The sequence below is a fragment of the Xiphophorus hellerii genome, chromosome 2 (assembly GCF_003331165.1).
Source record: "Xiphophorus hellerii strain 12219 chromosome 2, Xiphophorus_hellerii-4.1, whole genome shotgun sequence".
NCBI lineage: Eukaryota > Metazoa > Chordata > Actinopteri > Cyprinodontiformes > Poeciliidae > Xiphophorus > Xiphophorus hellerii.
This window is the reverse complement of record NC_045673.1, coordinates 3,963,023-3,975,482: the sequence shown is the minus strand read 5'-3', so window position 1 is coordinate 3,975,482 and position 12,460 is coordinate 3,963,023. Positions and strand designations below refer to the sequence as shown.

The 12,460-nt window shown below is 36.2% G+C and overlaps 1 protein-coding gene across 6 annotated transcripts in view; it reads left to right on the top strand.

Annotated features, from left to right (window-relative positions):
- Positions 1-1,396: 1,396 nt before the first annotated feature.
- Positions 1,397-12,460, top strand: part of zc3h18 (zinc finger CCCH-type containing 18) — a 44,395-nt gene continuing 33,331 nt past the window's right edge. For 2 of the 6 annotated variants that reach the window (XM_032584914.1, XM_032584904.1), the window contains exons 1-6: positions 1,397-1,595; positions 3,603-4,513; positions 6,866-6,950; positions 9,024-9,172; positions 10,159-10,254; positions 11,518-11,660. In XM_032584914.1, the coding sequence (XP_032440805.1) occupies positions 3,617-4,513; positions 6,866-6,950; positions 9,024-9,172; positions 10,159-10,254; positions 11,518-11,660 (1,370 nt within the window). In that variant the 5' untranslated portion in view covers positions 1,397-1,595; positions 3,603-3,616. Of the gene's footprint in view, positions 1,856-3,602; positions 4,514-6,865; positions 6,951-9,023; positions 9,173-10,158; positions 10,255-11,517; positions 11,661-12,460 lie in introns of all 6 variants that reach the window. The other 4 variants (XM_032584886.1, XM_032584866.1, XM_032584894.1 and 1 more) reach the window with 4 other exon arrangements.

The window sequence follows — 12,460 nt, the reverse complement described above, 5'->3', positions numbered from 1 at the left end:
AACTTATGTTTTCCCTTTCATGTGGAGCTAATCTCATGAGGTTTTAATGGTTCCATTCTGGAGGATCCTTAGGCAAAAATGTTTTATTTCATCCCTTACTTCATATATTGATTGTACTATAATTCATCATTACCCCAGTTTGTCTCAAGGTTTGAAATATTTCGAAATCATAGACAAATTTAATCTCTGGGTGCAATTTAAAACGTTTACTTTGGTTTAAAGTCGTTACTGCCACCTAGTGGCAGAAAACAAAAGAAGCAACTATTCTAAAGATTCCTTAAATGTGAATTCAGAAAAAAAATTATTGCATAATAGTTACCACTATTATACTGTTTAGTTATTTTAAACTAAACAGTTTAAAGTACTGTTTAGTTTTTTCAGTTACTTTAAACAAATCTCTTCTGTCCAGATTGAATGGTGGATATTGAATATTTGATCTACAGTTCATATTTATAACAACTTAGTTACAGTTCAATTCTGTTCATTGTGGGAACTTCATTAAGCAAGTACAAGTAAAAAGGTAAAAAAAGTAGCATACATCTGCTCTTAAAAGTACATAGTATAATTATAGCCTAAATATAATCAGAGGTGGGTTGGGTAGAATTACTTCAAGAGTAAAAAAAAGGTATTGGTAAAAAGGCTACTTAGGTACTGAGTAACTGATCAAAACATTAATCAATCAATACTTGACCAAAATATGAAATTATGTGGAAATTTTGATATTTTTAAAAAACCAAAATGAAAATAATTTATATGAATAACTTCATTACAAAATATGCCAAAAGAAAAACATTTCCAAATCAATTTTTTTTATTCTTTTATTGAATGAAACTGATCTGGAAAATTTTCTTTTGCCATATTTTGTTATCTTTTGTAACCTACAATAACGTTATCCTTAAAATAACAAAATTGCCATTTAATTTTATATTTTGGTCAGCCTCATTATGTAATTTTAAAATATTAAATTATTTAAAAATGCAAAATACTTTGTGACTCTAGAGTAATTTTTTGGACGGCTACTTTTTGCGTTTACTTGAGTACAAATATGTTGAAGTAGTGCTACTCTTACTTGAGTACAATTTTTGAGTACTCTGCTCATCTCTGTTCATAATAAAATTACTCAAGTAAAAGTAATAGATACAGCGTAGTAAATATACTAATAAAAGTAAACATTTTTCCAAAAGGTTACTCCAGTAAGTGTAAGCACTTATTACCAAAGTCTAAATATAATATAATATAATATAATATAATATAATATAATATAATATAATATAATATAATAACTGATCATAGATCAGATTTTGTCCGCTGACCTTTGGCTGCCGTCGTGTTGAATGAACTGATCTCAGATCAGCCCTCCCTGTCATCCAGCTCGGTCTGACTCCTCCCCTTCTCCCGCTCCGCTCTGTCGTCTGTGGATGACGCTAAGCTAATGGCCGCTGGTGCTGCACGGTGCGGGCTCATTTATTTTCTCCGCCGCAGCGGCTGAAGTTAAACCGTGAACAAACTGACCGTAGGCCGTTACTCCGGTATCAGTGGGAGGGGGCTGTCGGTATCGCTGCAGTGCTGTCAGTAAAGAGCTCCGGGTCGGCAAGGTGAATGAAAAAAATATGCTGTTAGTTAGCCGTTAGCCTTTAGCTTAGCTTCAGTTATGCTACATTGTCAACTCAAAGATGGCGAGCGTTGCGCGGCTAAACCGAGACAAAGTTCGTAACTAAGTCTTTAAGCTCGACCGGTTTCATGTTTCTAGCCGTGGAAGAAGTTCGCGGTTCGACCCGGGCAGTTCAGGTTCGGTTAGCCTTCTCTCTGTTCGTCCCCAGGTTCTGGGCCTAAGATAGCTTGACCAGCAGCTATTGTAAGTGTTACCGCTTGTTTCGCTGCAGGAGATAATGTGTAGCATTCACAGCAATAAAAATGTTTGATTCGGTAAATTAGGAGGTCCATGTGAGGGTCGAGGTGGTAAACCAGATTCTGTAAATCTGAGCTGGTAAGCCGGGAGCGGTCCTTCATGAAGCTCATCTTTCTATTTGGTGTAATTTTCCAAAAAAGACGTTTTTTCGTCATGTATGATGTAATCAGATTGATATTTATAAAGCTCCAATTTGGGGTTTTTTTTTTTTTAGCTTAGCCATGGCTTGTTCTTATATAAAAATGTTAAATTAGAGCAACTTATGAAACACTGATCAGCCATAACATCATTTCTATCTGATGTTTATTATACAGAATGTGCCACGAATTTTTAATATTATCAATGAAATTTGGTTTCAAGGTTCTATGTATCTTCCACAGAAATGTTGTGGTCCATATTGTATTGTTTTATCTCTAATGAGTAGAAGATGCACATGCAGGACTCAGAGTTATCATGCTCTTTCTTTGGGTTGAACATTTAAAACATTCAAGGTTTTTCATAACCTTTTGAAACCTTAAATGGTATGAAACAAACTATTGACACCGTTTTGTTTTATCAGAACCAGCAGGGCATTTCATTTCTTTTCTGTATGCTTTTCAGGTCCTGACTGGTGGAAGATGGAAACTTCCCAGAGATAATCTGACCAAGTCATTCTAGTATCTCAGATCTGCTTTTTCCATTATTTCAAGATCATTAATCAGGACAGAATGATCACTGAATTTCTGATTTACAACTTTTGTGGCCAAAACAGGCGTGGCTATAACCAGAACCCTGAAGGTGTGGTGCAGTTAGCAGCAGATATTTTAAATCCTGGGAAGTTGTATGTTCAGCACAACATACAATATGGGTGCTTGAAATTTCTTGAATTTCAAGTGGGTGTTTTCAAGGTTTAGAAAGTGCTTGATTTCTATATAAAAGCTGCAGAGTTCTGTAATAAAGTGCAATCTAATGTTTGATTAAAAGCATAAATTTGGAAAAACATTGTTTACAGATGGAATCAGATAAAGATGATGAAAAAAAAATTTTCCTCACTGTCTGGAGTTAAATCAGACAAAAATGTATCTTGTTTCAGTTTAGTTAGAATGACCAAAATTATTCCTATTTGCTAAATGCACAAGAAAGGTGTCAGGTGTAAGAGAGACACTACAAAATGTAAAATGTTGCCACATTTTAGTGTACATTGCCACAGAATATCAATACTATCAAAATATATTTTTGGTAGATACAAACTGCCTGCAGACTGGGGAAACCAAACAAGAGCTTCTTTTTAAATAAAATGTAAAATAAATAAAGCATGATGTCGCTCAGAGCAAAGATCATAGAATTAGACTGAATAGATCTGCCATTATAGATGACATTGTTACAGATATCCAATCTAGGACATTTTTCAAAATTCAGAAAAATACAGGTCAATATCGGATTGTTGCATATATCGGGCACATTCTCACCGATACACAATCTTTATCTTCAATATTGAGGTTGATACAGATATTAATATCTGATTGGTCCACCTCTAGTTTTAAGTCAAATTACGGTTTGTTTTTCTGTACTATACCTCAGATATCCGTATTGGAAATGAAAAAAGTGTATCAGTGCGTCACTAGATGTGATGTTCTGGCTGATCGCAGTTTTTCCTTTTGTTGCGTGGACTCTGTGAATGCATGACTCATTGTTTCACGCTTTCCTCCTCCGGCAGAAACATCCACCATGGATACGCCTGAAAGCCCCACGCAGTCCCCTCAGTCTCCAGAGGAGGAGAAGGGCCTTTCCGACAGTGAGCTGCTGCGCTCTCCCGACGATGACGAGGCTGGCGGCGTCCTCTCAGACAGCGAGTTGCTCCAGGACGAGGAAAACGGAGGCCTGATTGAGGAGGAAGATGATGAGGAAGAAGAGTATGAAGATCGAGGAGGAAGATTGGACCTGGAGGACGAGGTTATCCCTGACTTCGTCTCTGATCCGGAGGACGAGGAGCCTGTTGAGGGGTCGAGGATGGGGCTGGAGGATGAAACCATTGTGTTCATGGACGGTGATGAAGATGATCCAAAAGGGCGAAGGTTGGGTGAGGAAGAGGACGGAGTTCTGGACACGCCGCAATCTCCGGACCTGGAGCCAGACCAGAGCAAGGAGCGTGCCGAGTCTGAGGAGGACTGCGGCGACGAAGGTTACGGCGACTACAGGGAGGAAGCCTCAGCAGAGCGTGATGAAGATAAAACCAGGGCGGAAGAGGAGGAACTGCAAAGAGCCGAAGAGAGGAGAGCGGTTCTGGTGAGGGAGATGAAGGAGGATTCAGCCTCTGTTTCCCGGGAGCTGGACGAACACGAACTGGACTACGACGAGGAAGTCCCGGAAGAACAGCTTCCTGCTCAGGATGAAGAGGAGGATGAGGAGGATGTGAAGGCGGAGGGAGGAGAGGAGGATGAGGAGGCGAGCGAAGAAAAGAACAATAAGAAAAGGGAGAAGAAGCCGATTCTTCCTCCTTCTCCAGCGGACGACGAGTCCAAGAGGCCGGAAAGCTCCAAAGGGACAGAGAGACTCCGGAGAGATTCGTTCAGAGACCGGAAGAAAGACGAAGACGATGGCGAGATCGACGAAGGAGAGATCGATGTAAGTGATCGTAGTTCGATTGCTTCTGTCTGCTGAAGGGCTAGAGCTTTGGATTACAGATGACTAGACTAGGATAGTAACTTGTTACATAAACGTGAGTAACTCTTTGGGGGGGAAATTACTTTTATTAATAATATTACTACACGGGCGTCCCGTGGTGGCGTAGGGAATAGCGCGACCCATGTTTGGAGGCCTTGAGTCCTCGACGCGGGTTCAACTCCCGGACCCAGCGACATTTGCCGCATGTCTTCCCACCTTTCCTTCCCCTTTCCTGTCAGCCTACTTTGAAAAAAGAAGGAACACTAGAGCCCACAAAAAGGCCCCCTGGCGGGGTATAAAAAATATATATATATTACTACACTGCACATTTTACTTTTATTTGAGTAATTTTATTATGAAGTATCTACTCTTGAGTAAAGGTTCTGGATTCTCTACCCACTGACTGAAAAACAAACATGTTTTAACCAAAAATTCACTAAACGCCTGCAGTTCCTTAAATAAGTTTTATATCGACAGAAATTGATTTAGAAACATGTTGAGGGTTTTTTTTTTCTCCTGATTTTGTAATTAAGTTATTTATATTCATTCTTTAAATTTATGTTCTTTAAAAATGTCTAAATTTCCACATAATTTTATATTTTATTTATAGATGGAACAATAAGAAATTTGGGCTGATATTAATATTTCTGCTATGGTAACCAATATTTATCAGTAATATATCTTACTGCCACTTCTGTTTGGGGGAAAAATAACAACCAGAAACAGATTACAAATAAATATCAGTTGTTTGTTTTGGCCCAGATTTATTTATTGGTGTGAGAATTTGGTTTTTCTGTGTGTTAATTTAGTTTCTGATTGCTCCCAGCTGTGTCTCGTGTTCCCTGATTACCTCTTCAGGGTTTCTCCCAGAAATTTTGCAAATCCCGGAGGTCGGGGAACCGAGACGGCCCACCAGCCATCCACCGTGTTTTTGTATTAAAAGATCTTAAGTTGACAGGAAAAGTAAAAATATTACTGGATAATTATAATTTATGGGAAGACATCACCGGTGAAACGCTATTTAAACCCACAACTAGTCTTAAGAACAACAAATCAAAAAATACAATTAAAATGAAAATCAATTGCACTTCTGTTTAATCCAAATTAAGTCAGAGGCTCCATCAGGGCTTCAGGGCCCCATAAATGTTAATATTTTTACACAGAATACAGACGCATACATGTAGCGAGCCGCCAAGTGCTCGGACAGAGCTCCGTCTCTGCTCCTCCCGAGTCTCCCTGCGCTCTTTTTTTACTCCTATTTGAGTAATTTATTAGGCTTTAGCATATTTTTTACTGTAGTAAAAATATGTTGATGTAGTATTACTCTTACATGAGTAAAATTTTTGGGTTCTCTGCAGATTACAGATAGAAGACAGCTGTTTGTAAGCGAAAAACATATTCAGTCCAAGTTCTTCCCAGAGATGCACTAATGAAATCGCAGCAGATTTTTCTAGCATGAGAAACAATCAATCAAGTTTATTTGTGTTGCACATTTCAGCAACAAGGCAGTTCAAAGTGCTTTACATCATAAACGCACCAAAATACAAAGTCATGAAACCAGTCAATTTTAAATTTTGCTAAATACACATCAAAATGCTGATTAATGTTTCATTTATTATGTTTCAAAGCAACTCCAAACAGCTTGGTGTTTAGAATAGTTTTAAAGGAACTCAGTGTTTTGGCTGTTTTGGAGTTTTATGGAAGTTTGTTCCAGATTTGTGGTGCATAGAAGCTGAATGCTGTTTCCCCATGTTTGATTGATACAACAACAGCACATTTTTAATGTATTGTGGTACTACGATTTATAAACGAACAGTATTTTAAAGTCTTTTAATGCTCTAATTAGAGATGCTACTATTATGTTACTATTGTTTGGGACTTAATGGCCATAATGTTGGCAGTAGCATCACAATCACAGGTACGTAGCAGATAAAGGCTGCATTTTTTTCTGTTATGGTCTTACAGTTTATTTCTCGATTAAATTTAAAACTGATGTGTGTAACTTTTATTAAAAAAATGTTTTTTACATATTTCTTGAAACTGTCACCATGTTGTAACACATAATAAAGTTGGCCGATAGGATGAATTTATTGATCATATTATACTTGAAATTGGTTTCAAAATAACAATATAATCATTGCGGTGAGGAAATTTTACTGAAAGGAGAAGCTACATCAACATTTCACCCGTCTCTGAACCCAGAAGTGTCGTCTTGCCTTTGTGGCTTGATCTGATATATGATGAGGATGGTTTGAAGCTCTGATTAAAGTAATTTATGTGAGATCAGAATTGATTCTCTTGTTCTGGTTGCAGGATGATGACCTGGAAGAAGGAGAGGTCAAGGATCCATCTGACAGGAAGATCAGGCCACGCCCCATCTGCAGGTTCTTTATTAAAGGTCAGATACTGTAAAGCGTATTTTATTTATTTATTTAGAAAACATCTTTGTTTACAAAGTAGATGGAATATGAAAAAGTATGCCAAGAGTGTAGGCTTCTATAGTAAATACATAATATTCAATAACCTACAACATTGGTATGTTTTTACAGCTTTTCTGTTTGTACTCTTGGGAATAGCTGATAAATATAGTTCAATTTCCTTAACCAAATCTGTAAAAAAAAAAAAAAAAAATGGGTGAAGATGATGAAAATTTACATTTGTGAATATGAAGTTTACCAAATACAGATCTGGAAAAAATGAAGATCAGTTTCTCTGATTTTACTTTTATAGATGCATATTTTAGTAAAATGAACATTGTTCTTTTATTCTATGAATTACTGACAACATGTCTCCGAAATTCCAAGCGAAAATTTAGTATTTATTTGCAGAAAATGAGAAATTGTAAAATAACGAAAAAGATGCAGTGCTTTCAGACCTCAAATAATGCAAAGAAAACAAGTTCATATTCATTTAGAAACAACAACACTAATGTTTTAACTCAGGAAGAGTTTGGAAATCAATATCTGGTGGAATAACCAGGAGGTTTTCAATGGGGTTCAGTGCAGTGGACTCTTTCATTTTTCCAGAGCTGCATAAGCTCAGGTTGTGGTGGATGTTTGAGTTGTTGTCCAGCAGAGGGAGCCGTTGAGCCGCAGAACTTCACATATTTAAATCTGTAACTCGGTGATATTTGAGCTGCATTTTAATCTGATCTACTCAATAAATGTAAATGCAAAACTTTGACAAATGTTCGGCAAAAATTCCATTCAGGGTTCCTATGCAGAAATGCAGAAAAACTCAAATTTACTGAAACTTCAACTGAAACTAATAAAATGCTGGAAACTGATAGTCACATTTCAGTCTACATAAATGTAGAAATAATTCACTTACTGACCTGTATGAGTGCCATAACACTAACATAGATGCTTTTCTTTTCAGTGATGATTCATCTTACAGATTAAGAATGACATAAAGTTGTTAATATGTGGCAGGAAAATTTAACTTTATATTAGAAAACGGCTGAACAAAAGACATGGATTGTGGCTTTTACATTAACAACAAGTTTGAAGACCAAAAAGGTAAAAGTTAAACCTAAAATGATAGTTTTGTACAATTTTTTTTATGCTGCAAATTTTCTTAATTCAAATATTTGAAACATAAATTTATTGCAGAGCTTTGCAATTTAAGGATTCTCAACACTTGTTTGGGTCAAATCTGGAGACACCGATGGGAACATTTAGAGCCGATGTCAGACGTTAATATTTTCAGTAAGCTTGATAATCCTCTGAAGAATTTGTATTGTTAATATAACCAGACATACGTCTGGAAAAGGGTACAAAACTTTTTTTCTACAGTAACTGCTGTTTTTTGTACTTTTGTGTAAAGAGTAAACTGGCTGTAAAGCACTACTCTTCCAGTTTAAGAAAAATGAAACTAATCTCCAAGTACATCTCAAAAACATTAAAGGTAATGAAAATATTTAAAACTTTTGCTCATTTCCAAAAGTGAAACTTCTAAATTACATAGATCCATATATAGGAGGTGTCGGTGTGTGTAGCAAATCTTCATATTCTGACTCCTCTCTTCATGAAACTCCCTCAGATTCTTGGATGGATTTGACTTGATCCCACAGTTTTTCCTTTCACTCAACCTTCTATGAATATCCACTGACTTTTTTAAAATGTAATTTTCTCAAGCACTCAACTGGGTTTTCATTATCAATCAATCAAGCTTATTTGTAAAACACATTTCAGCAATGAAGCAGTTCAAAGTGCTTTAAATCGTGAAAACATAAAAATATCAAACACATTGTTACAATTATCAATTTACATCAAATATGTTGATCAATTTTCCATTTATTATGATTCAAAAGCAACCCCGAACAGGTGGGCTTCTGATTTAAAAGGACTCAGTGTTTCAGCTGTTTATCTGTAATTCATAATCATCAAGGTTAAAAAGATTTTTTAATTTAATTTAGCTGTATTTTTATATGAATTCTGATTAACCAGAAATGCCGTCATGTTTTCTTCAGGAAACTGTACATGGGGAATGAACTGCAGGTTCATCCACCCAGGAGTCAACGACAAGGGCAACTACTCTCTCATCACCAAGCCAGACCCTTTCTCTCCGAACGGTGCGCCCCCTGGTGCACCGCTGCCTCTTCTGCCCAACAACCCCTGGGTGAGAAACTCGACATCAGGGCTGTCCATAGTGCCAACAAATTAGAAAACGACAGATGATCAAAAAAAAAAAAAACAACTCAGTTAACAACCTGAAACCTGGAGATGAAGGTAGTCCTTTTTTAGTGTACTGCGCCACAGAAGAGGAAAAAATAACGCAGAAAAACAAAGATCGTTCTTTTTTCTCGCTCTCTGTTTTGACTGTCCTACACACAGGCTTGTTGCCATAGCAACCGAGTGAAAACAGTGGCATCAATCTATCAGGATTGAACACAGAAAAACGCTTGAACATTTCCCACATTAAGACCAGAACATTCAGTTACAGTTTTATGTTTTTAGGTTTGGTGTTTATTTTGCGATTATTAATTATTGACCGAGTGGCAGAGTTCATGTGGGTGTGGGTCGCCTTTTTTTCCCCGTTTTTTTAATTGAACTGAAACGCACCAAATTCTGCAGCACATCTACATGCTCCGATAGTCAAAGTCAAGCTAGCATAACCAACCCACTTCGCTCTCTCTCGCTCTTTTGTTTTAATTGAATCTTTTTTCCAACCTTTTTATGTAATTGTTGCAGTCTTGATAATTACTAGCAGAACACTTTCTTTTATGCATCAGACATACATTTAAGATTTAGCGCATTATGTTGACATCTTTACAGCTAACACCAATGCTAGTCACTGTCAGGAGCAGTTTGTTGCATGTGTGACGTCACGCTGCAATGTGTCTATACAGATTTTATAAAAGTTTAGATCTTTGTTGAGATCTAATCATAGATCTCAACAAAGATCTTTGTTGAGATCTATGTTTTAGTTTAATAACTAAAATAATACTGTTAGTTTTAGATAGCAGCAGTATCTAAAATTATCCAGTTTGGACACCACTGGTCTACATGAATATGAGCAGGAAGGTTGTGCTTGCTTGTCAATTAAGGGACTGATTTCTGGGATTCCCTATCCAGAAAAGTTGACGGTAGTTTTCCGTGTTGCAGGCCGCTCCTGTGGTGGAGGAACTCCCTCCTCCGCCGCCCCCGGTGGAGCCTCCCGTGGAGAGCGCCTGGGAGAGAGGTCTCAGGCACGCCAAAGAGGTAAACGCCGCCACTGTGTTTCATGCAAATCAGCCCCAGTTTGTGCCACAAGTTTATGTAAACTTGAATCAATGGGTTGTGTGCTCAATAGATTATGCAACACCAAATGGAAGGATGTGCAAATTTTTAGCTGTGCTCTCATCTTTTCCATTTTTCAGTTTTGAATGTGTTTCTCTTTTACATGAATCTCCTAAGTATAAAAACAAATATTTTGTACTCTAACTTTGTTTTGTAGAAGTTTCTTATAGCAAGTGGAAAAATGTTGAAATCTGGCTGTAGTAATTGTTTACTATCTTGCTTAGCATCATCAAGGCATCCTTAAAAACATTACATTTATTTAAATAAATTCAACTTGGCATGAAATGTGTTAATCATAGGTCTTAAATGAAGTCGTCTCTAACATATATTCTTGTATATGTTAGGGCTGAAATGATTAATTATGATGATTTAATTATTAAAATTATAGTCAACCAATTTATTAATGGATTACTTTTAAAAAAGGCAATTTTGTTCAAAAACAACACGTACCATGTAACACTGCACCAAAATACATACTTTTTTCAGTTAAGATGGAGAAAACAAAATCTACTCAATTGCCAGGTTTAACTTCACATGGTTCAAATTGTGTAAAAAAATTAATATGCTAATCGATGAATCCAAAAAATAATACACATTAACCCTACTTTTTATTGTTGTGAAGTGCTGTGAACAGAAAATTTTCACATGCAGATGTTAGAAGTATTTTTTGCATTCACAAATAAATAAGAATACGTAAAAGTTATGTTATTGCATTTTAGGGAATATATATTTATTTTCTTACTTTAAAAAAGATATAGTTGTTTACTTCCATCTTTTAATGTATTTCTAATACTGCATAAAAAGGCTTAACTAAAAACTCTGCTCAATGTGCCGTTTTTTTGTTTTGTTTTAGGGTTTTTTATCCGATTAATCATCAGAATAATCACTAACCAAAGTAATTGTTAGTTGCAGTACTACTTTATAGTTTGGTCTTAAATTTCATTCAAGATGACACTAGGAAGGCATTAAAAATCTTAGACTTACTGAAACCTGTAGATTCTCTGCTACACAGATAAAAACACAAATAATCTTTTTCTGTTAAGCAGCAAAGACTTGTTGGACTGAAACTAATGAATCAGTTCTGTCTGCATGACCTCAGAGTTTTCACACCCATATTATCGCCATACCTGGACGAACAGGTATCACCGTATCTCACACAGGTGTCTGTGTTTGCATTTTTGGCAGGTGCTGAAGAAGGCCACCATCCGGAAGGAGCAGGAGCCCGACTTTGAGGAGAAACGCTTCAACGTGACGATCGGCGAGGACGAGAGAGAGTTTGACAAAGAGAACGAGTTCTTCAGAGAACGGAGCTACAGGATTATCCGAGAGTACGGCCTGCTCACGCTCAGCGCTTCACGCTCGTTTCAGCCCCCAGCGGCACAAAACACAAACGTCTCGATGCATGTTCTGTTGATCAGTGCAGACGTCAGCAACTTTAAAAAGTTTAAAAACTTTTTAAAAATCCGACTGCAACAGTTTATTGAGAGAGGAACAAAAGATAAGAACAGTTCTGATTTTAAAAAGGAACGTCCAGTGTCTAATCCAAACATAGGTTTTATGAGTCAGGTCATAAATACAAAATATTCTGTATTTATTAAATTCTAATGTTGTATATGTTTTGTTATTCACCAATTAATTGTATATACAACAAACATTACGGACTAACAAAAAGCAAAAACAGGGCGTATTAATCTACAAAATAAACAAATACGAACAAATAACGGCAAGAAAAATAAATTAATCAAGCAGACAAAACAAAACACAGGTCTTAATAAATATTGAGTATAAAGTTCTAAAGTGATTAAACTTATTATTTTTTATTCATCAATTATTGTATATACAATAGTAATAATAATAAGAGAATGAATAACGGCAACAAAAATAAAATGACCAACCAACCAAAAATAATAATAATAAAAAGAATAAATAAATAAGTAGGCATACATTAAAATGGATACATTCAAAACAAAGACAAAACACAGAACATTATCAACTGGTATCAAAACAAAAACAATTAAGTTGTTTAACATATGTGGGTTAGAATATACTTTCTTTAAATCTGGGCAGTTAATTTCTGATTTGCATTAATATTTTCCTGTTCTCTAATATTGCTTGATTAACCTAGCAT